General features: G+C 44.8%; 1 protein-coding gene across 3 annotated transcripts in view; it reads right to left on the bottom strand.

Annotated features, from left to right (window-relative positions):
• The window catches only part of tbc1d1 (TBC1 (tre-2/USP6, BUB2, cdc16) domain family, member 1), a 146,367-nt gene that overhangs the window by 13,032 nt on the left and 108,536 nt on the right, over positions 1–24,799 (bottom strand). For all 3 annotated transcript variants that reach the window (XM_042318262.1, XM_042318264.1, XM_042318263.1), the window contains exons 17-18: positions 21,456–21,615; positions 18,407–18,576 (exon numbers count right to left, since the gene is read on the bottom strand). In XM_042318262.1, coding sequence (XP_042174196.1) covers positions 18,407–18,576; positions 21,456–21,615 — 330 coding nt within the window. The remainder of the gene's footprint in view (positions 1–18,406; positions 18,577–21,455; positions 21,616–24,799) is intronic.

Here is a 24,799-nt window from a genome sequence, read left to right on the forward strand (position 1 = left end):
TCCACTGTCTGTGTTCTCCACTGTCTGTTGTTAATAAAGTGTATGTGTTCTCCACTGTCTGTGTTCTCCACTGTCTGTTGTTAATATAGTGTCTGTGTTCTCCACTGTCTGTGTTCTCCAATGTCTGTGTTCTCCACTGTCTGTGTTCTCCACTGTCTGTTGTTAATATAGTGTCTGTGTTCTCCACTGTCTGTGTTCTCCACTGTCTGTGTTCTCCACTGTCTGTGTTCTCCACTGTCTGTTGTTAATATAGTGTCTGTGTTCTCCACTGTCTGTGTTCTCCACTGTCTGTTCTCCACTGTCTGTTGTTAATATAGTGTCTGTGTTCTCCACTGTCTGTGTTCTCCACTGTCTGTGTTCTCCTCTGTCTGTTGTTAATATAGTGTCTGTGTTCTCCACTGTCTGTGTTCTCCAATGTCTGTGTTCTCCACTGTCTGTGTTCTCCACTGTCTGTTGTTAATATAGTGTCTGTGTTCTCCACTGTCTGTGTTCTCCACTGTCTGTGTTCTCCACTGTCTGTGTTCTCCACTGTCTGTTGTTAATATAGTGTCTGTGTTCTCCACTGTCTGTGTTCTCCACTGTCTGTTCTCCACTGTCTTTTGTTAATATAGTGTCTGTGTTCTCCACTGTCTGTGTTCTCCACTGTCTGTTGTTAATATAGTATCTGTGTTCTCCAATGTCTGTGTTCTCCACTGTCTGTGTTCTCCACTGTCTGTTGTTAATATAGTGTCTGTGTTCTCCAATGTCTGTGTTCTCCACTGTCTGTTGTTAATATAGTGTCTGTGTTCTCCACTGTCTGTGTTCTCCACTGTCTGTTCTCCACTGTCTGTTGTTAATATAGTGTCTGTGTTCTCCACTGTCTGTGTTCTCCACTGTCTGTGTTCTCCACTGTCTGTTGTTAATATAGTGTCTGTGTTCTCCACTGTCTTTGTTCTCCTCTGTCTGTTGTTAATATAGTGTCTGTGTTCTCCACTGTCTGTGTTCTCCACTGTCTGTTGTTAATATAGTGTCTGTGTTCTCCACTGTCTGTTGTTAATAAAGTGTCTGTGCTCTCCACTGTCTGTCGTTAATATAGTGTCTGTGTTCTCCACTGTCTGTTGTTAATAAAGTGTCTGTGTTCTCCACTGTCTGTTGTTAATATAGTGTCTGTGTTCTCCACTGTCTGTTGTTAATATAGTGTCTGTGTTCTCCACTGTCTGTGTTCTCCACTGTCTGTGTTCTCCACTGTCTGTTGTTAATATAGTGTCTGTGTTCTCCACTGTCTGTGTTCTTCACTGTCTGTTGTTAATAAAGTGTCTGTGTTCTCCACTGTCTGTGTTCTCCACTGTCTGTTGTTAATATAGTGTCTGTGTTCTCCACTGTCTGTTGTTAATAAAGTGTCTGTGTTCTCCACTGTCTGTTGTTAATATAGTGTCTGTGTTCTCCACTGTCTGTGTTCTCCACTGTCTGTTGTTAATATAGTGTCTGTGTTCTCCACTGTCTGTGTTCTCCACTGTCTGTGTTCTCCTCTGTCTGTTGTTAATATAGTGTCTGTGTTCTCCACTGTCTGTGTTCTCCACTGTCTGTTGTTAATAAAGTGTCTGTGTTCTCCACTGTCTGTGTTCTCCACTGTCTGTTGTTAATATAGTGTCTGTGTTCTCCACTGTCTGTTGTTAATAAAGTGTCTGTGTTCTCCACTGTCTGTTGTTAATATAGTGTCTGTGTTCTCCACTGTCTGTTGTTAATAAAGTGTCTGTGTTCTCCACTGTCTGTTGTTAATATAGTGTCTGTGTTCTCCACTGTCTGTTGTTAATATAGTGTCTGTGTTCTCCACTGTCTGTGTTCTCCACTGTCTGTGTTCTCCACTGTCTGTTGTTAATATAGTGTCTGTGTTCTCCACTGTCTGTTGTTAATAAAGTGTCTGTGTTCTCCACTGTCTGTTGTTAATATAGTGTCTGTGTTCTCCACTGTCTGTTGTTAATAAAGTGTCTGTGTTCTCCACTGTCTGTGTTCTCCACTGTCTGTTGTTAATATAGTGTCTGTGTTCTCCACTGTCTGTGTTCTCCACTGTCTGTTGTTAATAAAGTGTCTGTGTTCTCCACTGTCTGTGTTCTCCACTGTCTGTTGTTAATATAGTGTCTGTGTTCTCCACTGTCTGTTGTTAATAAAGTGTCTGTGTTCTCCACTGTCTGTTGTTAATATAGTGTCTGTGTTCTCCACTGTCTGTGTTCTCCACTGTCTGTTGTTAATATAGTGTCTGTGTTCTCCACTGTCTGTGTTCTCCTCTGTCTGTTGTTAATATAGTGTCTGTGTTCTCCACTGTCTGTGTTCTCCACTGTCTGTTGTTAATAAAGTGTCTGTGTTCTCCACTGTCTGTTGTTAATATAGTGTCTGTGTTCTCCACTGTCTGTGTTCTCCACTGTCTGTTGTTAATAAAGTGTCTGTGTTCTCCACTGTCTGTTGTTAATATAGTGTCTGTGTTCTCCACTGTCTGTTGTTAATAAAGTGTCTGTGTTCTCCACTGTCTGTTGTTAATAAAGTGTCTGTGTTCTCCACTGTCTGTGTTCTCCACTGTCTGTTGTTAATATAGTGTCTGTGTTCTCCACTGTCTGTTGTTAATAAAGTGTCTGTGTTCTCCACTGTCTGTTGTTAATATAGTGTCTGTGTTCTCCACTGTCTGTGTTCTCCACTGTCTGCTGGTAATATAGTGTCTGTGTTCTCTACTGTCTGTGTTCTCCACTGTCTGTTGTTAATATAGTGTCTGTGTTCTCCACTGTCTGTTGTTAATATAGTGTCTGTGTTCTCCACTGTCTGTTGTTAATATAGTGTCTGTGTTCTCCACTGTCTGTGTTCTCCACTGTCTGTTGTTAATAAAGTGTCTGTGTTCTCCACTGTCTGTGTTCTCCACTGTCTGTGTTCTCCACTGTCTGTTGTTAATATAGTGTCTGTGTTCTCCACTGTCTGTGTTCTCCACTGTCTGTGTTCTCCACTGTCTGTTGTTAATATAGTGTCTGTGTTCTCCACTGTCTGTGTTCTCCACTGTCTGTTGTTAATATAGTGTCTGTGTTCTCCACTGTCTGTGTTCTCCACTGTCTGTTGTTAATATAGTGTCTGTGTTCTCCACTGTCTGTGTTCTCCTCTGTCCGTTGTTAATATAGTGTCTGTGTTCTCCACTGTCTGTGTTCTCCACTGTCTGTTGTTAATAAAGTGTCTGTGTTCTCCACTGTCTGTGTTCTCCACTGTCGGTGTTCTCCACTGTCTGTTGTTAATAAAGTGTCTGTGTTCTCCACTGTCTGTGTTCTCCACTGTCTGCTGTTAATATAGTGTCTGTGTTCTCCACTGTCTGTTGTTAATAAAGTATCTGTGTTCTCCACTGTCTGTTGTTAATATAGTGTCTGTGTTCTCCACTGTCTGTGTTCTCCACTGTCTGTTGTTAATAAAGTGTCTGTGTTCTCCACTGTCTGTGTTCTCCACTGTCTGTTGTTAATAAAGTGTCTGTGTTCTCCACTGTCTGTGTTAGTCCACTGTCTGTTGTTAATATAGTGTCTGTGTTCTCCACTGTCTGTTGTTAATAAAGTGTCTGTGTTCTCCACTGTCTGTTGTTAATATAGTGTCTGTGTTCTCCACTGTCTGTTGTTAATATAGTGTCTGTGTTCTCCACTGTCTGTGTTCTCCACTGTCTGTGTTCTCCACTGTCTGTTGTTAATATAGTGTCTGTGTTCTCCACTGTCTGTGTTCTCCACTGTCTGTTGTTAATAAAGTGTCTGTGTTCTCCACTGTCTGTGTTCTCCACTGTCTGTTGTTAATATAGTGTCTGTGTTCCCCACTGTCTGTTGGTAATATAGTGTCTGTGTTCTCTACTGTCTGTGTTCTCCACTGTCTGTTGTTAATACAGTGTCTGTGTTCTCCACTGTCTGTTGTTAATATAGTGTCTGTGTTCTCTACTGTCTGTTGTTAATAACGTGTCTGTGTTCTCCACTGTCTGTGTTCCCCACTGTCTGTGTTCTCCACTGTCTGTTGTTCATATAGTGTCTGTTGTTAATAAAGTGTCTGTGTTCTCCACTGTCTGTGTTCTCTACTGTCTGTTGTTAATATAGTGTCTGTGTTCTCCACTGTCTGTTGTTAATATAGTGTCTGTGTTATCCACTGTCTGGTGTTAATATAGTGTCTGTGTTCTCCACTGTCTGTGTTCTCCACTGTCTGTTGTTAATATAGTGTCTGTGTTCTCCACTGTCTGTTGTTAATAGTGTCTGTTCTCCACTGTCTGTGTTCTCTACTGTCTGTTGTTAATATAGTGTCTGTGTTCTCTACTGTCTGTTGTTAATATAGTGTCTGTGTTCTCTACTGTCTGTGTTCTCCACTGTCTGTGTTCTCCACTGCCTGTTGTTAATATAGTGTCTGTTGTTAATATAGTGTCTGTGTTCTCCACTGTCTGTGTTCTCCACTGTCTGTTGTTAATATAGTGTCTGTGTTCTCCACTGCCTGTTGTTAATAACGTGTCTGTGTTCTCCACTGCCTGTGTTCTCCACTGTCTGTTGTTAATATAGTGTCTGTGTTCTCCACTGTCTGTGTTCTCTACTGTCTGTGTTCTCCACTGTCTGTTGTTAATATAGTGTCTGTGTTCTCCACTGTCTGTGTTCTCCACTGTCTGTTGTTAATATAGTGTCTGTGTTCTCTACTGTCTGTTGTTAATATAGTGTCTGTGTTCTCCACTGTCTGTTGTTAATATAGTGTCGGTGTTCTCCACTGTCTGTTGTTAATATAGTGTCTGTGTCCTCCACTGTCTGTTGTTAATAAAGTGTCTGTGTTCTCTACTGTCTGTGTTCTCCACTGTCTGTGTTCTCTACTGTCTGTTGTTAATAACGTGTCTGTGTTCTCCACTGTCTGTTGTTAATATAGTGTCTGTGTTCACCACTGTCTGTGTTCTCCACTGTCTGTTGTTAATAAAGTGTCTGTGTTCTCCACTGTCTTTTGTTAATAAAGTGTCTGTGTTCTCCACTGTCTGTTGTTAATAAAGTGTCTGTGTTCTCCACTGTCTTTTGTTAATAAAGTGTCTGTGTTCTCCACTGTCTGTTGTTAATAAAGTGTCTGTGTTCTCCACTGTCTGTGTTCTCTACTGTCTGTTGTTAATATAGTGTCTGTGTTCTCCACTGTCTGTTGTTAATATAGTGTCTGTGTTCTCCACTGTCTGTGTTCTCCACCGTCTGTTGTTAATATAGTGTCTGTGTTCTCCACTGTCTGTTGTTAATATAGTGTCTGTGTTCTCCACTGTCTGTGTTCTCCACTGTCTGTTGTTAATAAAGTGTCTGTGTTCTCTACTGTCTGTTGTTAATATAGTGTCTGTGTTCTCCACTGTCTGTTGTTAATAAAGTGTCTGTGTCCTCCACTGTCTGTTGTTAATAAAGTGTCTGTGTTCTCCACTGTCTGTGTTCTCCACTGTCTGTTGTTAATATAGTGTCTGTGTTCTCCACTGTCTGTTGTTAATAAAGTGTCTGTGTTCTCCACTGTCTGTGTTCTCCACTGTCTGTTGTTAATAAAGTGTCTGTGTTCTCCACTGTCTGTTGTTAATATAGTGTCTGTGTTCTCCACTGTCTGTTGTTAATATAGTGTCTGTGTTCTCCACTGTCTGTGTTCTCCACTGTCTGTGTTCTCCACTGTCTGTTGTTAATATAGTGTCTGTGTTCTCCACTGTCTGTGTTCTCCACTGTCTGTTGTTAATATAGTGTCTGTGTTCTCCACTGTCTGTTCTCCACTGTCTGTGTTCTCCACTGTCTGTGTTCTCCACTGTCTGTTGTTAATATAGTGTCTGTGTTCTCCACTGTCTGTGTTCTCCACTGTCTGTTGTTAATATAGTGTCTGTGTTCTCCACTGTCTGTGTTCTCCACCGTCTGTTGTTAATATAGTGTCTGTGTTCTCCACTGTCTGTGTTCTCCACTGTCTGTGTTCTCCTCTGTCTGTTGTTAATATAGTGTCTGTGTTCTCCACTGTCTGTGTTCTCCACTGTCTGTTGTTAATAAAGTGTCTGTGTTCTCCACTGTCTGTGTTCTCCACTGTCTGTTGTTAATATAGTGTCTGTGTTCTCCACTGTCTGTTGTTAATAAAGTGTCTGTGTTCTCCACTGTCTGTTGTTAATATAGTGTCTGTGTTCTCCACTGTCTGTGTTCTCCACTGTCTGTTGTTAATAAAGTGTCTGTGTTCTCCACTGTCTGTATTCTCCACTGTCTGTTGTTAATATAGTGTCTGTGTTCTCCACTGTCTGTTGTTAATAAAGTGTCTGTGTTCTCCGCTGTCTGTTGTTAATATAGTGTCTGTGTTCTCCACTGTCTGTTGTTAATATAGTGTCTGTGTTCTCCACTGTCTGTGTTCTCCACTGTCTGTGTTCTCCACTGTCTGTTGTTAATATAGTGTCTGTGTTCTCCACTGTCTGTGTTCTCCACTGTCTGTTGTTAATAAAGTGTATGTGTTCTCCACTGTCTGTGTTCTCCACTGTCTGTTGTTAATATAGTGTCTGTGTTCTCCACTGTCTGTGTTCTCCACTGTCTGTGTTCTCCACTGTCTGTTGTTAATATAGTGTCTGTGTTCTCCACTGTCTGTGTTCTCCACTGTCTGTGTTCTCCACTGTCTGTGTTCTCCACTGTCTGTTGTTAATATAGTGTCTGTGTTCTCCACTGTCTGTGTTCTCCACTGTCTGTTCTCCACTGTCTGTTGTTAATATAGTGTCTGTGTTCTCCACTGTCTGTGTTCTCCACTGTCTGTTGTTAATATAGTATCTGTGTTCTCCACTGTCTGTGTTCTCCTCTGTCTGTTGTTAATATAGTGTCTGTGTTCTCCACTGTCTGTGTTCTCCAATGTCTGTGTTCTCCACTGTCTGTGTTCTCCACTGTCTGTTGTTAATATAGTGTCTGTGTTCTCCACTGTCTGTGTTCTCCACTGTCTGTTGTTAATATAGTGTCTGTGTTCTCCACTGTCTGTGTTCTCCACTGTCTGTTCTCCACTGTCTGTTGTTAATATAGTGTCTGTGTTCTCCACTGTCTGTGTTCTCCACTTTCTGTTGTTAATATAGTATCTGTGTTGTCCACTGTCTGTGTTCTCCACTGTCTGTGTTCTCCTCTGTCTGTTGTTAATATAGTGTCTGTGTTCTCCACTGTCTGTGTTCTCCACTGTCTGTGTTCTCCTCTGTCTGTTGTTAATATAGTGTCTGTGTTCTCCACTGTCTGTGTTCTCCACTGTCTGTTGTTAATAAAGTGTCTGTGTTCTCCACTGTCTGTGTTCTCCACTGTCTGTTGTTAATATAGTGTCTGTGTTCTCCACTGTCTGTGTTCTCCACTGTCTGTTGTTAATAAAGTGTCTGTGTTCTCCACTGTCTGTTGTTAATAAAGTGTCGGTGTTCTCCACTGTCTGTTGTTAATATAGTGTCTGTGTTCTCCACTGTCTGTTGTTAATATAGTGTCTGTGTTCTCCACTGTCTGTGTTCTCCACTGTCTGTGTTCTCCACTGTCTGTTGTTAATATAGTGTCTGTGTTCTCCACTGTCTGTGTTCTCCACTGTCTGTTGTTAATAAAGTGTCTGTGTTCTCCACTGTCTGTATTCTCCACTGTCTGTTGTTAATATAGTGTCTGTGTTCTCCACTGTCTGTTGTTAATAAAGTGTCTGTGTTCTCCACTGTCTGTTGTTAATATAGTGTCTGTGTTCTCCACTGTCTGTTGTTAATAAAGTGTCTGTGTTCTCCACTGTCTGTTGTTAATATAGTGTCTGTGTTCTCCACTGTCTGTGTTCTCCACTGTCTGTTGTTAATAAAGTGTCTGTGTTCTCCACTGTCTGTATTCTCCACTGTCTGTTGTTAATATAGTGTCTGTGTTCTCCACTGTCTGTTGTTAATAAAGTGTCTGTGTTCTCCACTGTCTGTTGTTAATATAGTGTCTGTGTTCTCCACTGTCTGTTGTTAATATAGTGTCTGTGTTCTCCACTGTCTGTGTTCTCCACTGTCTGTGTTCTCCACTGTCTGTTGTTAATATAGTGTCTGTGTTCTCCACTGTCTGTGTTCTCCACTGTCTGTTGTTAATAAAGTGTATGTGTTCTCCACTGTCTGTGTTCTCCACTGTCTGTTGTTAATATAGTGTCTGTGTTCTCCACTGTCTGTGTTCTCCAATGTCTGTGTTCTCCACTGTCTGTGTTCTCCACTGTCTGTTGTTAATATAGTGTCTGTGTTCTCCACTGTCTGTGTTCTCCACTGTCTGTGTTCTCCACTGTCTGTTGTTAAAATAGTGTCTGTGTTCTCCACTGTCTGTGTTCTCCACTGTCTGTTCTCCACTGTCTGTTGTTAATATAGTGTCTGTGTTCTCCACTGTCTGTGTTCTCCACTGTCTGTTGTTAATATAGTATCTGTGTTGTCCACTGTCTGTGTTCTCCACTGTCTGTTGTTAATATAGTGTCTGTGTTCTCCACTGTCTGTGTTCTCCAATGTCTGTGTTCTCCACTGTCTGTGTTCTCCACTGTCTGTTGTTAATATAGTGTCTGTGTTCTCCACTGTCTGTGTTCTCCACTGTCTGTTGTTAATATAGTGTCTGTGTTCTCCACTGTCTGTGTTCTCCACTGTCTGTTCTCCACTGTCTGTTGTTAATATAGTGTCTGTGTTCTCCACTGTCTGTGTTCTCCACTGTCTGTTGTTAATAAAGTGTCTGTGTTCTCCACTGTCTGTATTCTCCACTGTCTGTTGTTAATATAGTGTCTGTGTTCTCCACTGTCTGTTGTTAATAAAGTGTCTGTGTTCTCCACTGTCTGTTGTTAATATAGTGTCTGTGTTCTCCACTGTCTGTTGTTAATATAGTGTCTGTGTTCTCCACTGTCTGTGTTCTCCACTGTCTGTGTTCTCCACTGTCTGTTGTTAATATAGTGTCTGTGTTCTCCACTGTCTGTGTTCTCCACTGTCTGTTGTTAATAAAGTGTATGTGTTCTCCACTGTCTGTGTTCTCCACTGTCTGTTGTTAATATAGTGTCTGTGTTCTCCACTGTCTGTGTTCTCCAATGTCTGTGTTCTCCACTGTCTGTGTTCTCCACTGTCTGTTGTTAATATAGTGTCTGTGTTCTCCACTGTCTGTGTTCTCCACTGTCTGTGTTCTCCACTGTCTGTGTTCTCCACTGTCTGTTGTTAAAATAGTGTCTGTGTTCTCCACTGTCTGTGTTCTCCACTGTCTGTTCTCCACTGTCTGTTGTTAATATAGTGTCTGTGTTCTCCACTGTCTGTGTTCTCCACTGTCTGTTGTTAATATAGTATCTGTGTTGTCCACTGTCTGTGTTCTCCACTGTCTGTTGTTAATATAGTGTCTGTGTTCTCCACTGTCTGTGTTCTCCAATGTCTGTGTTCTCCACTGTCTGTGTTCTCCACTGTCTGTTGTTAATATAGTGTCTGTGTTCTCCACTGTCTGTGTTCTCCACTGTCTGTTGTTAATATAGTGTCTGTGTTCTCCACTGTCTGTGTTCTCCACTGTCTGTTCTCCACTGTCTGTTGTTAATATAGTGTCTGTGTTCTCCACTGTCTGTGTTCTCCACTTTCTGTTGTTAATATAGTATCTGTGTTGTCCACTGTCTGTGTTCTCCACTGTCTGTGTTCTCCTCTGTCTGTTGTTAATATAGTGTCTGTGTTCTCCACTGTCTGTGTTCTCCACTGTCTGTGTTCTCCTCTGTCTGTTGTTAATATAGTGTCTGTGTTCTCCACTGTCTGTGTTCTCCACTGTCTGTTGTTAATAAAGTGTCTGTGTTCTCCACTGTCTGTGTTCTCCACTGTCTGTTGTTAATATAGTGTCTGTGTTCTCCACTGTCTGTGTTCTCCACTGTCTGTTGTTAATAAAGTGTCTGTGTTCTCCACTGTCTGTTGTTAATAAAGTGTCGGTGTTCTCCACTGTCTGTTGTTAATATAGTGTCTGTGTTCTCCACTGTCTGTTGTTAATATAGTGTCTGTGTTCTCCACTGTCTGTGTTCTCCACTGTCTGTGTTCTCCACTGTCTGTTGTTAATATAGTGTCTGTGTTCTCCACTGTCTGTGTTCTCCACTGTCTGTTGTTAATAAAGTGTCTGTGTTCTCCACTGTCTGTATTCTCCACTGTCTGTTGTTAATATAGTGTCTGTGTTCTCCACTGTCTGTTGTTAATAAAGTGTCTGTGTTCTCCACTGTCTGTTGTTAATATAGTGTCTGTGTTCTCCACTGTCTGTGTTCTCCACTGTCTGTTGTTAATATAGTGTCTGTGTTCTCCACTGTCTGTGTTCTCCACTGTCTGTGTTCTCCTCTGTCTGTTGTTAATATAGTGTCTGTGTTCTCCACTGTCTGTGATCTCCACTGTCTGTTGTTAATAAAGTGTCTGTGTTCTCCACTGTCTGTGTTCTCCACTGTCTGTTGTTAATATAGTGTCTGTGTTCTCCACTGTCTGTGTTCTCCACTGTCTGTTGTTAATAAAGTGTCTGTGCTCTCCACTGTCTGTTGTTAATATAGTGTCGGTGTTCTCCACTGTCTGTTGTTAATAAAGTGTCTGTGTTCTCCACTGTCTGTTGTTAATATAGTGTCTGTGTTCTCCACTGTCTGTTGTTAATATAGTGTCTGTGTTCTCCACTGTCTGTTGTTAATATAGTGTCTGTGTTCTCCACTGTCTGTGTTCTCCACTGTCTGTTGTTAATAAAGTGTCTGTGTTCTCCACTGTCTGTGTTCTCCACTGTCTGTTGTTAATATAGTGTCTGTGTTCTCCACTGTCTGTTGTTAATAAAGTGTCTGTGTTCTCCACTGTCTGTTGTTAATATAGTGTCTGTGTTCTCCACTGTCTGTGTTCTCCACTGTCTGTTGGTAATATAGTGTCTGTGTTCTCTACTGTCTGTGTTCTCCACTGTCTGTTGTTAATATAGTGTCTGTGTTCTCCACTGTCTGTTGTTAATATAGTGTCTGTGTTCTCCACTGTCTGTTGTTAATATAGTGTCTGTGTTCTCCACTGTCTGTGTTCTCCACTGTCTGTTGTTAATATAGTGTCTGTGTTCTCCACTGTCTGTGTTCTCCACTGTCTGTTGTTAATATAGTGTCTGTGTTCTCCACTGTCTGTGTTCTCCACTGTCTGTTGTTAATATAGTGTCTGTGTTCTCCACTGTCTGTGTTCTCCACTGCCTGTTGTTAATATAGTGTCTGTTGTTAATATAGTGTCTGTGTTCTCCACTGTCTGTGTTCTCCACTGTCTGTTGTTAATATAGTGTCTGTGTTCTCCACTGTCTGTTGTTAATAACGTGTCTGTGTTCTCCACTGCCTGTGTTCTCCACTGTCTGTTGTTAATATAGTGTCTGTGTTCTCCACTGTCTGTGTTCTCTACTGTCTGTGTTCTCCACTGTCTGTTGTTAATATAGTGTCTGTGTTCTCCACTGTCTGTGTTCTTCACTGTCTGTTGTTAATATAGTGTCTGTGTTCTCCACTGTCTGTTGTTAATATAGTGTCGGTGTTCTCCACTGTCTGTTGTTAATATAGTGTCTGTGTCCTCCACTGTCTGTGTTCTCCACTGTCTGTTGTTAATAAAGTGTCTGTGTTCTCCACTGTCTTTTGTTAATAAAGTGTCTGTGTTCTCCACTGTCTGTTGTTAATAAAGTGTCTGTGTTCTCTACTGTCTGTTGTTAATATAGTGTCTGTGTTCTCCACTGTCTGTTGTTAATATAGTGTCTGTGTTCTCCACTGTCTGTTGTTAATATAGTGTCTGTGTTCTCCACTGTCTGTGTTCTCCACTGTCTGTTGTTAATATAGTGTCTGTGTTCTCCACTGTCTGTGTTCTCCACTGTCTGTTGTTAATATAGTGTCTGTGTTCTCCACTGTCTGTGTTCTCCACTGTCTGTGTTCTCCTCTGTCTGTTGTTAATATAGTGTCTGTGTTCTCCACTGTCTGTTGTTAATACAGTGTCTGTGTTCTCCACTGTCTGTGTTCTCCACTGTCTGTGTTCTCCACTGTCTGTTGTTAATAAAGTGTCTGTGTTCTCCACTGTCTGTGTTCTCCACTGTCTGCTGTTAATATAGTGTCTGTGTTCTCCACTGTCTGTTGTTAATAAAGTATCTGTGTTCTCCACTGTCTGTTGTTAATATAGTGTCTGTGTTCTCCACTGTCTGTGTTCTCCACTGTCTGTTGTTAATAAAGTGTCTGTGTTCTCCACTGTCTGTTGTTAATAAAGTGTCTGTGTTCTCCACTGTCTGTGTTCTCCACTGTCTGTTGTTAATATAGTGTCTGTGTTCTCCACTGTCTGTTGTTAATAAAGTGTCTGTGTTCTCCACTGTCTGTTGTTAATATAGTGTCTGTGTTCTCCACTGTCTGTTGTTAATATAGTGTCTGTGTTCTCCACTGTCTGTGTTCTCCACTGTCTGTGTTCTCCACTGTCTGTTGTTAATATAGTGTCTGTGTTCTCCACTGTCTGTGTTCTCCACTGTCTGTTGTTAATAAAGTGTCTGTGTTCTCCACTGTCTGTGTTCTCCACTGTCTGTTGTTAATATAGTGTCTGTGTTCTCCACTGTCTGTGTTCTCCACTGTCTGTGTTCTCCACTGTCTGTGTTCTCCACTGTCTGTGTTCTCCACTGTCTGTGTTCTCCACTGTCTGTTGTTAATATAGTGTCTGTGTTCTCCACTGTCTGTGTTCTCCACTGTCTGTGTTCTCCACTGTCTGTTGTTAATAAAGTGTCTGTGTTCTCCACTGTCTGTTGTTAATATAGTGTCTGTGTTCTCCACTGTCTGTTGGTAATATAGTGTCTGTGTTCTCTACTGTCTGTGTTCTCCACTGTCTGTTGTTAATAGTGTCTGTGTTCTCCACTGTCTGTTGTTAATATAGTGTCTGTGTTCTCTACTGTCTGTTGTTAATAACGTGTCTGTGTTCTCCACTGTCTGTGTTCTCCACTGTCTGTTGTTAATATAGTGTCTGTTGTTAATAAAGTGTCTGTGTTCTCTACTGTCTGTTGTTAATATAGTGTCTGTGTTCTCCACTGTCTGTTGTTAATATAGTGTCTGTGTTATCCACTGTCTGGTGTTAATATAGTGTCTGTGTTCTCCACTGTCTGTGTTCTCCACTGTCTGTTGTTAATATAGTGTCTGTGTTCTCCACTGTCTGTTGTTAATAGTGTCTGTTCTCCACTGTCTGTGTTCTCTACTGTCTGTTGTTAATATAGTGTCTGTGTTCTCTACTGTCTGTTGTTAATATAGTGTCTGTGTTCTCTACTGTCTGTGTTCTCCACTGTCTGTGTTCTCCACTGCCTGTTGTTAATATAGTGTCTGTTGTTAATATAGTGTCTGTGTTCTCCACTGTCTGTGTTCTCCACTGTCTGTTGTTAATATAGTGTCTGTGTTCTCCACTGCCTGTTGTTAATAACGTGTCTGTGTTCTCCACTGCCTGTGTTCTCCACTGTCTGTTGTTAATATAGTGTCTGTGTTCTCCACTGTCTGTGTTCTCTACTGTCTGTGTTCTCCACTGTCTGTTGTTAATATAGTGTCTGTGTTCTCCACTGTCTGTGTTCTTCACTGTCTGTTGTTAATATAGTGTCTGTGTTCTCTACTGTCTGTTGTTAATATAGTGTCTGTGTTCTCCACTGTCTGTTGTTAATATAGTGTCGGTGTTCTCCACTGTCTGTTGTTAATATAGTGTCTGTGTCCTCCACTGTCTGTGTTCTCCACTGTCTGTTGTTAATAAAGTGTCTGTGTTCTCCACTGTCTTTTGTTAATAAAGTGTCTGTGTTCTCCACTGTCTGTTGTTAATAAAGTGTCTGTGTTCTCCACTGTCTGTGTTCTCTACTGTCTGTTGTTAATATAGTGTCTGTGTTCTCCACTGTCTGTTGTTAATATAGTGTCTGTGTTCTCCACTGTCTGTGTTCTCCACCGTCTGTTGTTAATATAGTGTCTGTGTTCTCCACTGTCTGTTGTTAATATAGTGTCTGTGTTCTCCACTGTCTGTGTTCTCCACTGTCTGTTGTTAATAAAGTGTCTGTGTTCTCTACTGTCTGTTGTTAATATAGTGTCTGTGTTCTCCACTGTCTGTGTTCTCCACTGCCTGTTGTTAATAAAGTGTCTGTGTTCTCTACTGTCTGTTGTTAATAAAGTGTCTGTGTTCTCCACTATCTGTTGTTAATATAGTGTCTGTGTTCTCCACTGTCTGTGTTCTCTACTGTCTGTTAGTAACGTGTCTGTGTTCTCTACTGTCTGTTGTTATTAACGTGTCTGTGTTCTCCACTGTCTGTGTTCTCCACGGTCTGTGTTCTCTACTGTCTGTTGTTAATATAGTGTCTGTGTTCTCCACTGTCTGTTGTTAATAAAGTGTCTGTGTTCTCCACTGTCTGTGTTCTCCACTGTCTGTGTTTAGACCCCCCCCACCAGTCCCAGGTTAGGTAATGTAGTCTACTATAGACCCCCCACCAGTCCCAGGTTAGGTAATGTAGTCTACTATAGACCCCCCCCACCAGTCCCAGGTTAGGTAATGTAGTCTACTATAGACCCCCACCAGTCCCAGGTTAGGTAATGTAGTCTACTATAGACCCCCCCACCAGTCCCAGGTTAGGTAATGTAGTCTACTATAGACCCCCACCAGTCCCAGGTTAGGTAATGTAGTCTACTATAGACACCCCCACCAGTCCCAGGTTAGGTAATGTAGTCTACTATAGACCCCCACCAGTCCCAGGTTAGGTAATGTAGCCTACTATAGACCCCCACCAGTCCCAGGTTAGGTAATGTAGTCTACTATAGACACCCCCCACCAGTCCCAGGTTAGGTAATGTAGTCTACTATAGACCCCCACCAGTCCCAGGTTAGGTAATGTAGTCTACTATAGACCCCCACCACTATAGACCCCCACCAGTCCCAGGTTAGGTAATGTAGTCTACTATAGACCCCCACCAGTCCCAGGTTAGGTAATGTAGTCTACTATAGACCCCCACCAGTCCCAGGTTAGGTAATGTAGTCTACTATAGACCCCCACCAGTCCCAGGTTAGGTAATGTAGTCTACTATGGACCCCCACCAGTCCCAGGTTAGGTAATGTAGTCTACTATAGACACCCCCACCAGTCCCAGGTTAGGTAATATAGTCTACTATAGACCCCCCCACCCCCCACCAGTCCCAGGTTAGGTAATGTAGTCTACTATAGACCCCCCACCAGTCCCAGGTTAGGTAATGTAGTATACTATAGACCCCCACCAGTCCCAGGTTAGGTAATGTAGTCTACTATAGATCCCCACCAGTCCCAGGTTAGGTAATGTAGTCTACTATAGACCCGCACCAGTCCCAGGTTAGGTAATGTAGTCTACTATAGACCCCCCCACCAGTCCCAGGTTAGGTAATGTAGTCTACTATAGACCCCCCCACCAGTCCCAGGTTAGGTAATGTAGTCTACTATACTATAGACACCCCCACCAGTCCCAGGTTAGGTAATGTAGTCTACTATAGACACCCCCACCAGTCCCAGGTTAGGTAATGTAGTCTACTATAGACCCCCCACCAGTCCCAGGTTAGGTAATGTAGTCTACTATAGACCCCCACCAGTCCCAGGTTAGTTAATGTAGTCTACTATAGACCCCCACCAGTCCCAGGTTAGGTAATGTAGTCTACTATAGACCCCCCACCAGTCCCAGGTTAGGTAATGTAGTCTACTATAGACCCCCACCAGTCCCAGGTTAGGTAATGTAGTCTACTATAGACCTCCCCCACCAGTCCCAGGTTAGGTAATGTAGTCTACTATAGACCCCTCCACCAGTCCCAGGTTAGGTAATGTAGTCTACTATAGACCCCCACCAGTCCCAGGTTAGGTAATGTAGTCTACTATAGACCCCCACCAGTCCCAGGTTAGGTAATATAGTCTACTATAGACCCCCACCCCCTACCAGTCCCAGGTTAGGTAATGTAGTCTACTATAGACCCCCACCAGTCCCAGGTTAGGTAATGTAGTCTACTATAGACCCCCACCAGTCCCAGGTTAGGTAATGTAGTCTACTATAGACCCCCACCAGTCTCAGGTTAGGTAATGTAGTCTACTATAGACCCCCCACCAGTCCCAGGTTAGGTAATGTAGTCTACTATAGACCCCCACCAGTCCCAGGTTAGGTAATGTAGTCTACTATAGACCCCTCCACCAGTCCCAGGTTAGGTAATGTAGTCTACTATAGACCCCCACCAGTCCCAGGTTAGGTAATGTAGTCTACTATAGACCCCAACCAGTCCCAGGTTAGGTAATATAGTCTACTATAGACCCCCACCCCCTACCAGTCCCAGGTTAGGTAATGTAGTCTACTATAGACCCCCACCAGTCCCAGGTTAGGTAATGTAGTCTACTATAGACCTCCCCCACCAGTCCCAGGTTAGGTAATATAGTCTACTATAGACCCCCACCAGTCCCAGGTTAGGTAATGTAGTCTACTATAGACCCCCCCACCAGTCCCAGGTTAGGTAATGTAGTCTACTATAGACCCCCCACCAGTCCCAGGTTAGGTAGTGTAGTCTACTATAGACCCCCCACCAGTCCCAGGTTAGGTAATGTAGTCTACTATAGACCCCCCCACCAGTCCCAGGTTAGGTAATGTAGTCTACTATAGACCCCCCCCCCCACCAGTCCCAGGTTAGGTAATGTAGTCTACTATAGACCTCCCCCACTAGTCCCAGGTTAGGTAGTGTAGTCTACTATAGACCCCCACCCCCTACCAGTCCCAGGTTAGGTAATGTAGTCTACTATAGACCTCCCCCACCAGTCCCAGGTTAAGTAATGTAGTCTACTATAGACCCCCACCAGTCCCAGGTTAGGTAATGTAGACCCCCACCAGTCTACTATAGACCCCCACCAGTCCCAGGTTAGGTAATGTAGTCTACTATAGACCCCCACCAGTCCCAGTCCTATAGACCCCCACCAGTCCCAGGTTAGGTAATGTAGTTAGACCCCCACCAGTCCCAGGTTAGGTAATGTAGTCTACTATAGACCCCCAGTCCCAGTCCCAGGTTAGGTAATGTAGTCTACTATAGACCCCCACCAGTCCCAGGTTAGGTAATGTAGTCTACTATAGACCCCCCACCAGTCCCAGGTTAGGTAATGTAGTCTACTATAGACCCCCCCCACCAGTCCCAGGTTAGGTAATGTAGTCTACTATAGACCCCCACCAGTCCCAGGTTAGGTAATGTAGTCTACTATAGACCCCCCACCAGTCCCAGGTTAGGTGTAGTCTACTATAGACCTCCCCCACCAGTCCCAGGTTAGGTAATGTAGTCTACTATAGACCCCCACCAGTCCCAGGTTAGGTAATGTAGTCTACTATAGACCCCCACCAGTCCCAGGTTAGGTAAGACCCCCACCAGTCCCAGGTTAGGTAATGTAGTCTACTATAGACCCCCACCAGTCCCAGGTTAGGTAATGTAGTCTACTATAGACCCCCACCAGTCCCCCACCAGTCCCAGGTTAGGTAATGTAGTCTACTATAGAGTCCCAGGTTAGGTAATGTAGTCCCCACCAGTCCCAGGTTAGGTAATGTAGTCTACTATAGACCCCCACCAGTCCCAGGTTAGACCCCCACCAGTCCCAGGTTAGGTAATGTAGTAGACCCCCACCAGTCCCAGGTTAGGTAATGTAGTCTACTATAGACCCCCACCAGTCCCAGGTTAGGTAATGGTAATGTTAGGTAATGTAGTCTACTATAGACCCCCACCAGTCCCAGGTTAGGTTAGGTAATGTAGTCTACTATAGACCCCCACCAGTCCCAGGTTAGGTAATGTAGTCTACTATAGACCCCCACCAGTCCCAGGTTAGGTAATGTAGTCTACTATAGACCCCCCACCAGTCCCAGGTTAGGTAATGTAGTCTACTATAGACCCCCACCAGTCCCAGGTTAGGTAATGTAGTCTACTATAGACCCCCACCAGTCCCAGGTTAGGTAATGTAGTCTACTATAGACCCCCACCAGTCCCAGGTTAGGTAATGTAGTCTACTATAGACCCCCACCAGTCCCAGGTTAGGTAATGTAGTCTACTATAGACCCCCACCAGTCCCTAGGTAGTGTAGACCCCCACCAGTCCCAGGTTAGGTAAGTGTAGTCTACTATAGACCCCCACCAGTCCCAGGTTAGGTAATGTAGTCTACTATAGACCCCCCACCAGTCCCAGGTTAGGTAATGTAGTCTACTATAGACCCCCCACCAGTCCCAGGTTAGGTAGTGTAGTCTACTATAGACCTCCCCCCCACCAGTCCCAGGTTAGGTAATGTAGTCTACTATAGACCTCCCCCACCAGTCCCAGGTTAGGTAGTGTAGTCTACTATAGACTCCCACCCCCACCAGTCCCAGGTTAGGTAATGTAGTCTACTATAGACCTCCCCCCCACCAGTCACAGGTTAGGTAGTGTAGTCTACTATAGACCCCCACCAGTCCCAGGTTAGGTAATGTAGTCTACTATAGACCCCCCCATCAGTCTACCTGGTTGATGGTCTTCTCCATCTGGACTAGTCCCAGGTTAGGTAATGTAGTCTTGATGAAGTCCACTATAGACTCCAGACTGTCGTGCTGTAGGATCAAGGGCTTGTGACTACCCAGAAGACTTAGCGACACCTTGAAGATCACCTCCGAACCCTGGAGAAACAACATGTCTGGAGGAGAGAGAGACAGAGAGACAGAGAGAGAGAGAGAGACAGAGAGACAGAGAGAGAGACAGAGAGACAGAGAGAGAGACAGAGAGAGAGACAGAGAGAGAGAGAGACAGAGAGGGCAAATTCAGGAGGAGAGGCAACTGCATGACATGATAGTAGGTCTCAGTGTTGACAGACAGACAGACAGACAGACAGACAGACAGACAGACAGACAGACAGACAGACAGACAGACAGACAGACAGACAGACAGACAGACAGACAGACAGACAGACAGACAGACAGAGGGGGATATCAGACAATAGATTAGAAACAGGAAACACTGTTCTGATATTATAGACAGACCGACAGACAGACAGACAGAGACAGACAGACAGACAGACAGACAGACAGACAGACGCAGGTGACAGAGCAGGTGTGACGGAGGGAGGACAACACAACAGCAGGTGTGACGGAGGGAGGACAACACAACAGCAGGTGTGACGGAGTTTCCTTGGTAAAGGAAACATCTTGTATTTGAAATCTGACCACAGGCCAGCAGACTGAAGACTGTGAAATCTGACCCCAGGCCAGCAGACTGAAGACTGTGAAATCTGACCCCAGGCCAGCAGACTGAAGACTGTGAAATCTGACCCCAGGCCAGCAGACTGAAGACTGTGAAATCTGACCCCAGGCCAGCAGACTGAAGACTGTGAAATCTGACCCCAGGCCAGCAGACTGAAGACTGTGAAATCTGACCCCAGGCCAGCAGACTGAAGACTGTGAAATCTGACCCCAGGCCAGCAGACTGAAGACTGTGAAATCTGACCCCAGGCCAGCAGACTGAAGACTGTGATATCTGACCCCAGGCCAGCAGACTGAAGACTGTGAAATCTGACCCCAGGCCAGCAGACTGAAGACTGTGAAATCTGACCCCAGGCCAGCAGACTGAAGACTGTGAAATCTGACCCCAGGCCAGCAGACTGAAGACTGTGAAATCTGACCCCAGGCCAGCAGACTGAAGACTGTGAAATCTGACCCAAGGCCAGCAGACTGAAGACTGTGAAATCTGACCCCAGGCCAGCAGACTGAAGACTGTGAAATCTGACCCAAGGCCAGCAGACTGAAGACTGTGAAATCTGACCCCAGGCTAGCAGACTGAAGACTGTGAAATCTGAACCCAGGCCAGCAGACTGAAGACTGTGAAATCTGACCCCAGGCCAGCAGACTGTGAAATCTGAACCCAGGCCAGCAGACTGAAGACTGTGAAATCTGAACCCAGGCCAGCAGACTGTGAAATCTGACCCCAGGCCAGCAGACTGAAGACTGTGAAATCTGACCCCAGGCCAGCAGACTGAAGACTGTGAAATCTGAACCCAGGCCAGCAGACTGAAGACTGTGAAATCTGACCCCAGGCCAGCAGACTGAAGACTGTGAAATCTGACCCCAGGCCAGCAGACTGAAGACTGTGAAATCTGACCCCAGGCCAGCAGACTGAAGACTGTGAAATCTGACCCCCAGGCCAGGCCAGCAGACTGTGAAATCTGAACCCAGGCCAGCAGACTGAAGACTGTGAAATCTGAACCCAGGCCAGCAGACTGTGAAATCTGAACCCAGGCCAGCAGACTGAAGACTGTGAAATCTGACCCCAGGCCAGCAGACTGAAGACTGTGAAATCTGACCCCAGGCCAGCAGACTGAAGACTGTGAAATCTGACCCCAGGCCAGCAGACTGAAGACTGTGAAATCTGACCCCAGGCCAGCAGACTGAAGACTGTGAAATCTGACCCCAGGCCAGCAGACTGTGAAATCTGACCCCAGGCCAGCAGACTGAAGACTGTGATATCTGACCCCAGGCCAGCAGACTGAAGACTGTGAAATCTGACCCCAGGCCAGCAGACTGTGAAATCTGACCCCAGGCCAGCAGACTGAAGACTGTGATATCTGACCCCAGGCCAGCAGACTGAAGACTGTGAAATCTGACCCCAGGCCAGCAGACTGAAGACTGTGATATCTGACCCCAGGCCAGCAGACTGTGAAATCTGACCCCAGGCCAGCAGACTGAAGACTGTGTCCTTTTTGTCAACAGAAGTTACAAGGAAACATTCTGGAACAAGAGGACAACTTAACACAAACACCTGACAGAATACAAACCTCCTCCTCATACACCTCCTCCTCATACACCTCCTCCTCACATACCTCCTCCTCACATACCTCCTCCTCATACACCTCCTCCTTCTCCTCTACCCCTTTCCATTCCTACTAAAGACACTCAACATTACATAGAATACACACCTCCTCCTCATACACCTCCTCCTCATACACCTCCTCCTCACACACCTCCTCCTCATACACCTCCTCCTCACATACCTCCTCCTCATACACCTCCTCCTTCTCCTCTACCCCTTTCCATTCCCACTAAAGACACTCAACATTACTCTCTGTTTTCTGAACAAATACAGGTAACTAACCAACCACCCTGGCTACGAAGCCCAGAGGTAACTAACCAACCACCCTGGCTACGAAGCCCAGAGGTAACTAACCAACCACCCTGGCTACGAAGCCCAGAGGTAACTAACCAACCACCCTGGCTACGAAGCCCAGAGGTAACTAACCAACCACCCTGGCTACGAAGCCCAGAGGTAACTAACCAACCACCCTGGCTACGAAGCCCAGAGGTCACTAACCAACCGCCCTGGCTACGAAGCCCAGAGGTAACTAACCAACCGCCCTGGCTACGAAGCCCAGAGGTAACTAACCAACCACCCTGGCTACGAAGCCCAGAGGTAACTAACCAAACACCCTGGCTACGAAGCCCAGAGGTAACTAACCAACCACCCTGGCTGCGAAGCCCAGAGCTAACTTACCAAACACCCTGGCTACGAAGCCCAGAGCTAACTTACCAAACACCCTGGCTACAAAGCCCAGAGGGAAGTGCGAGGCGAAGGCCGTGAGGAACCAGGGAGCAGCGTAGAGAGACGGTCCTATCTCATGCTGTTCCAGATGGACGTACAGGTCTCTGTGGTAGTCATGGAGGAGACGGGACAGCTGGTACATCTGAATCTGGTGGGGGGGGGACAGGTCAGCTGGTACATCTGAATCTGGGGGGGGACAGGTCAGCTGGTACATCTGAATCTGGTGTGGGGGGGGTGGGGTGTCATCATGTCAGGTCTGTACTGCTTGGTGTGGTACCTGTAGTATAATCATGTCAGGTCTGTACTGCTTGGTGTGGTACCTGTAGTATAATCATGTCAGGTCTGTACTGCTTGGTGTGGTACCTGTAGTATAATCATGTCAGGTCTGTACTGCTTGGTGTGGTACCTGTAGTATCATCATGTCAGGTCTGTACTGCTTGGTGTGGTACCTGTAGTATCATCATGTCAGGTCTGTACTGCTTGGTGTGGTACCTGTAGTATCATCATGTCAGGTCTGTACTGCTTGGTGTGGTACCTGTAGTATCATCATGTCAGGTCTGTACTGCTTGGTGTGGTACCTGTAGTATCATCATGTCAGGTCTGTACTGCTTGGTGTGGTACCTGTAGTATCATCATGTCAGGTCTGTACTGCTTGGTGTGTAGTATCATCATGTCAGGTCTGTACTGCTTGGTGTGGTACCTGTAGTATCATCATGTCAGGTCTGTACTGCTTGGTGTGGTACCTGTAGTATCATCATGTCAGGTCTGTACTGCTTGGTGTGGTACCTGTAGTATAATCATGTCAGGTCTGTACTGCTTGGTGTGGTATCTGTAGTATAATCATGTCAGGTCTGTACTGCTTGGTGTGGTACCTGTAGTATCATCATGTCAGGTCTGTACTGCTTGGTGTGGTACCTGTAGTATCATCATGTCAGGTCTGTACTGCTTGGTGTGGTACCTGTAGTATCATCATGTCAGGTCTGTACTGCTTGGTGTGGTACCTGTAGTATCATCATGTCAGGTCTGTACTGCTTGGTGTGGTACCTGTAGTATCATCATGTCAGGTCTGTACTGCTTGGTGTGGTACCTGTAGTATAATCATGTCAGGTCTGTACTGCTTGGTGTGGTACCTGTAGTATCATCATGTCAGGTCTGTACTGCTTGGTGTGGTACCTGTAGTATCATCATGTCAGGTCTGTACTGCTTGGTGTGGTACCTGTAGTATCATCATGTCAGGTCTGTACTGCTTGGTGTGTAGTATAATCATGTCAGGTCTGTACTGCTTGGTGTGGTACCTGTAGTATCATCATGTCAGGTCTGTACTGCTTGGTGTGGTACCTGTAGTATCATCATGTCAGGTCTGTACTGCTTGGTGTGGTACCTGTAGTATCATCATGTCAGGTCTGTACTGCTTGGTGTGGTACCTGTAGTATAATCATGTCAGGTCTGTACTGCTTGGTGTGGTACCTGTAGTATCATCATGTCAGGTCTGTACTGCTTGGTGTGGTACCTGTAGTATAATCATGTCAGGTCTGTACTGCTTGGTGTGGTACCTGTAGTATAATCATGTCAGGTCTGTACTGCTTGGTGTGGTACCTGTAGTATCATCATGTCAGGTCTGTACTGCTTGGTGTGGTACCTGTAGTATCATCATGTCAGGTCTGTACTGCTTGGTGTGGTACCTGTAGTATCATCATGTCAGGTCTGTACTGCTTGGTGTGGTACCTGTAGTATCATCATGTCAGGTCTGTACTGCTTGGTGTGGTACCTGTAGTATCATCATGTCAGGTCTGTACTGCTTGGTGTGTAGTATCATCATGTCAGGTCTGTACTGCTTGGTGTGGTACCTGTAGTATCATCATGTCAGGTCTGTACTGCTTGGTGTGGTACCTGTAGTATCATCATGTCAGGTCTGTACTGCTTGGTGTGGTACCTGTAGTATAATCATGTCAGGTCTGTACTGCTTGGTGTGGTATCTGTAGTATAATCATGTCAGGTCTGTACTGCTTGGTGTGGTACCTGTAGTATCATCATGTCAGGTCTGTACTGCTTGGTGTGGTACCTGTAGTATCATCATGTCAGGTCTGTACTGCTTGGTGTGGTACCTGTAGTATCATCATGTCAGGTCTGTACTGCTTGGTGTGGTACCTGTAGTATCATCATGTCAGGTCTGTACTGCTTGGTGTGGTACCTGTAGTATCATCATGTCAGGTCTGTACTGCTTGGTGTGGTACCTGTAGTATAATCATGTCAGGTCTGTACTGCTTGGTGTGGTACCTGTAGTATCATCATGTCAGGTCTGTACTGCTTGGTGTGGTACCTGTAGTATCATCATGTCAGGTCTGTACTGCTTGGTGTGGTACCTGTAGTATCATCATGTCAGGTCTGTACTGCTTGGTGTGGTATAATCATGTCAGGTCTGTACTGCTTGGTGTGGTACCTGTAGTATCATCATGTCAGGTCTGTACTGCTTGGTGTGGTACCTGTAGTATCATCATGTCAGGTCTGTACTGCTTGGTGTGGTACCTGTAGTATCATCATGTCAGGTCTGTACTGCTTGGTGTGGTACCTGTAGTATAATCATGTCAGGTCTGTACTGCTTGGTGTGGTACCTGTAGTATCATCATGTCAGGTCTGTACTGCTTGGTGTGGTACCTGTAGTATAATCATGTCAGGTCTGTACTGCTTGGTGTGGTACCTGTAGTATAATCATGTCAGGTCTGTACTGCTTGGTGTGGTACCTGTAGTATCATCATGTCAGGTCTGTACTGCTTGGTGTGGTACCTGTAGTATCATCATGTCAGGTCTGTACTGCTTGGTGTGGTACCTGTAGTATCATCATGTCAGGTCTGTACTGCTTGGTGTGGTACCTGTAGTATAATCATGTCAGGTCTGTACTGCTTGGTGTGGTACCTGTAGTATCATCATGTCAGGTCTGTACTGCTTGGTGTGGTACCTGTAGTATAATCATGTCAGGTCTGTACTGCTTGGTGTGGTACCTGTAGTATCATCATGTCAGGTCTGTACTGCTTGGTGTGGTACCTGTAGTATCATCATGTCAGGTCTGTACTGCTTGGTGTGGTACCTGTAGTATCATCATGTCAGGTCTGTACTGCTTGGTGTGGTACCTGTAGTATAATCATGTCAGGTCTGTACTGCTTGGTGTGGTACCTGTAGTATAATCATGTCAGGTCTGTACTGCTTGGTGTGGTACCTGTAGTATAATCATGTCAGGTCTGTACTGCTTGGTGTGGTACCTGTAGTATCATCATGTCAGGTCTGTACTGCTTGGTGTGGTACCTGTAGTATCATCATGTCAGGTCTGTACTGCT

This window comes from Oncorhynchus tshawytscha, unplaced genomic scaffold (genome assembly GCF_018296145.1).
Source record: "Oncorhynchus tshawytscha isolate Ot180627B unplaced genomic scaffold, Otsh_v2.0 Un_scaffold_1746_pilon_pilon, whole genome shotgun sequence".
In the NCBI taxonomy this organism is placed as follows: domain Eukaryota; kingdom Metazoa; phylum Chordata; class Actinopteri; order Salmoniformes; family Salmonidae; genus Oncorhynchus; species Oncorhynchus tshawytscha.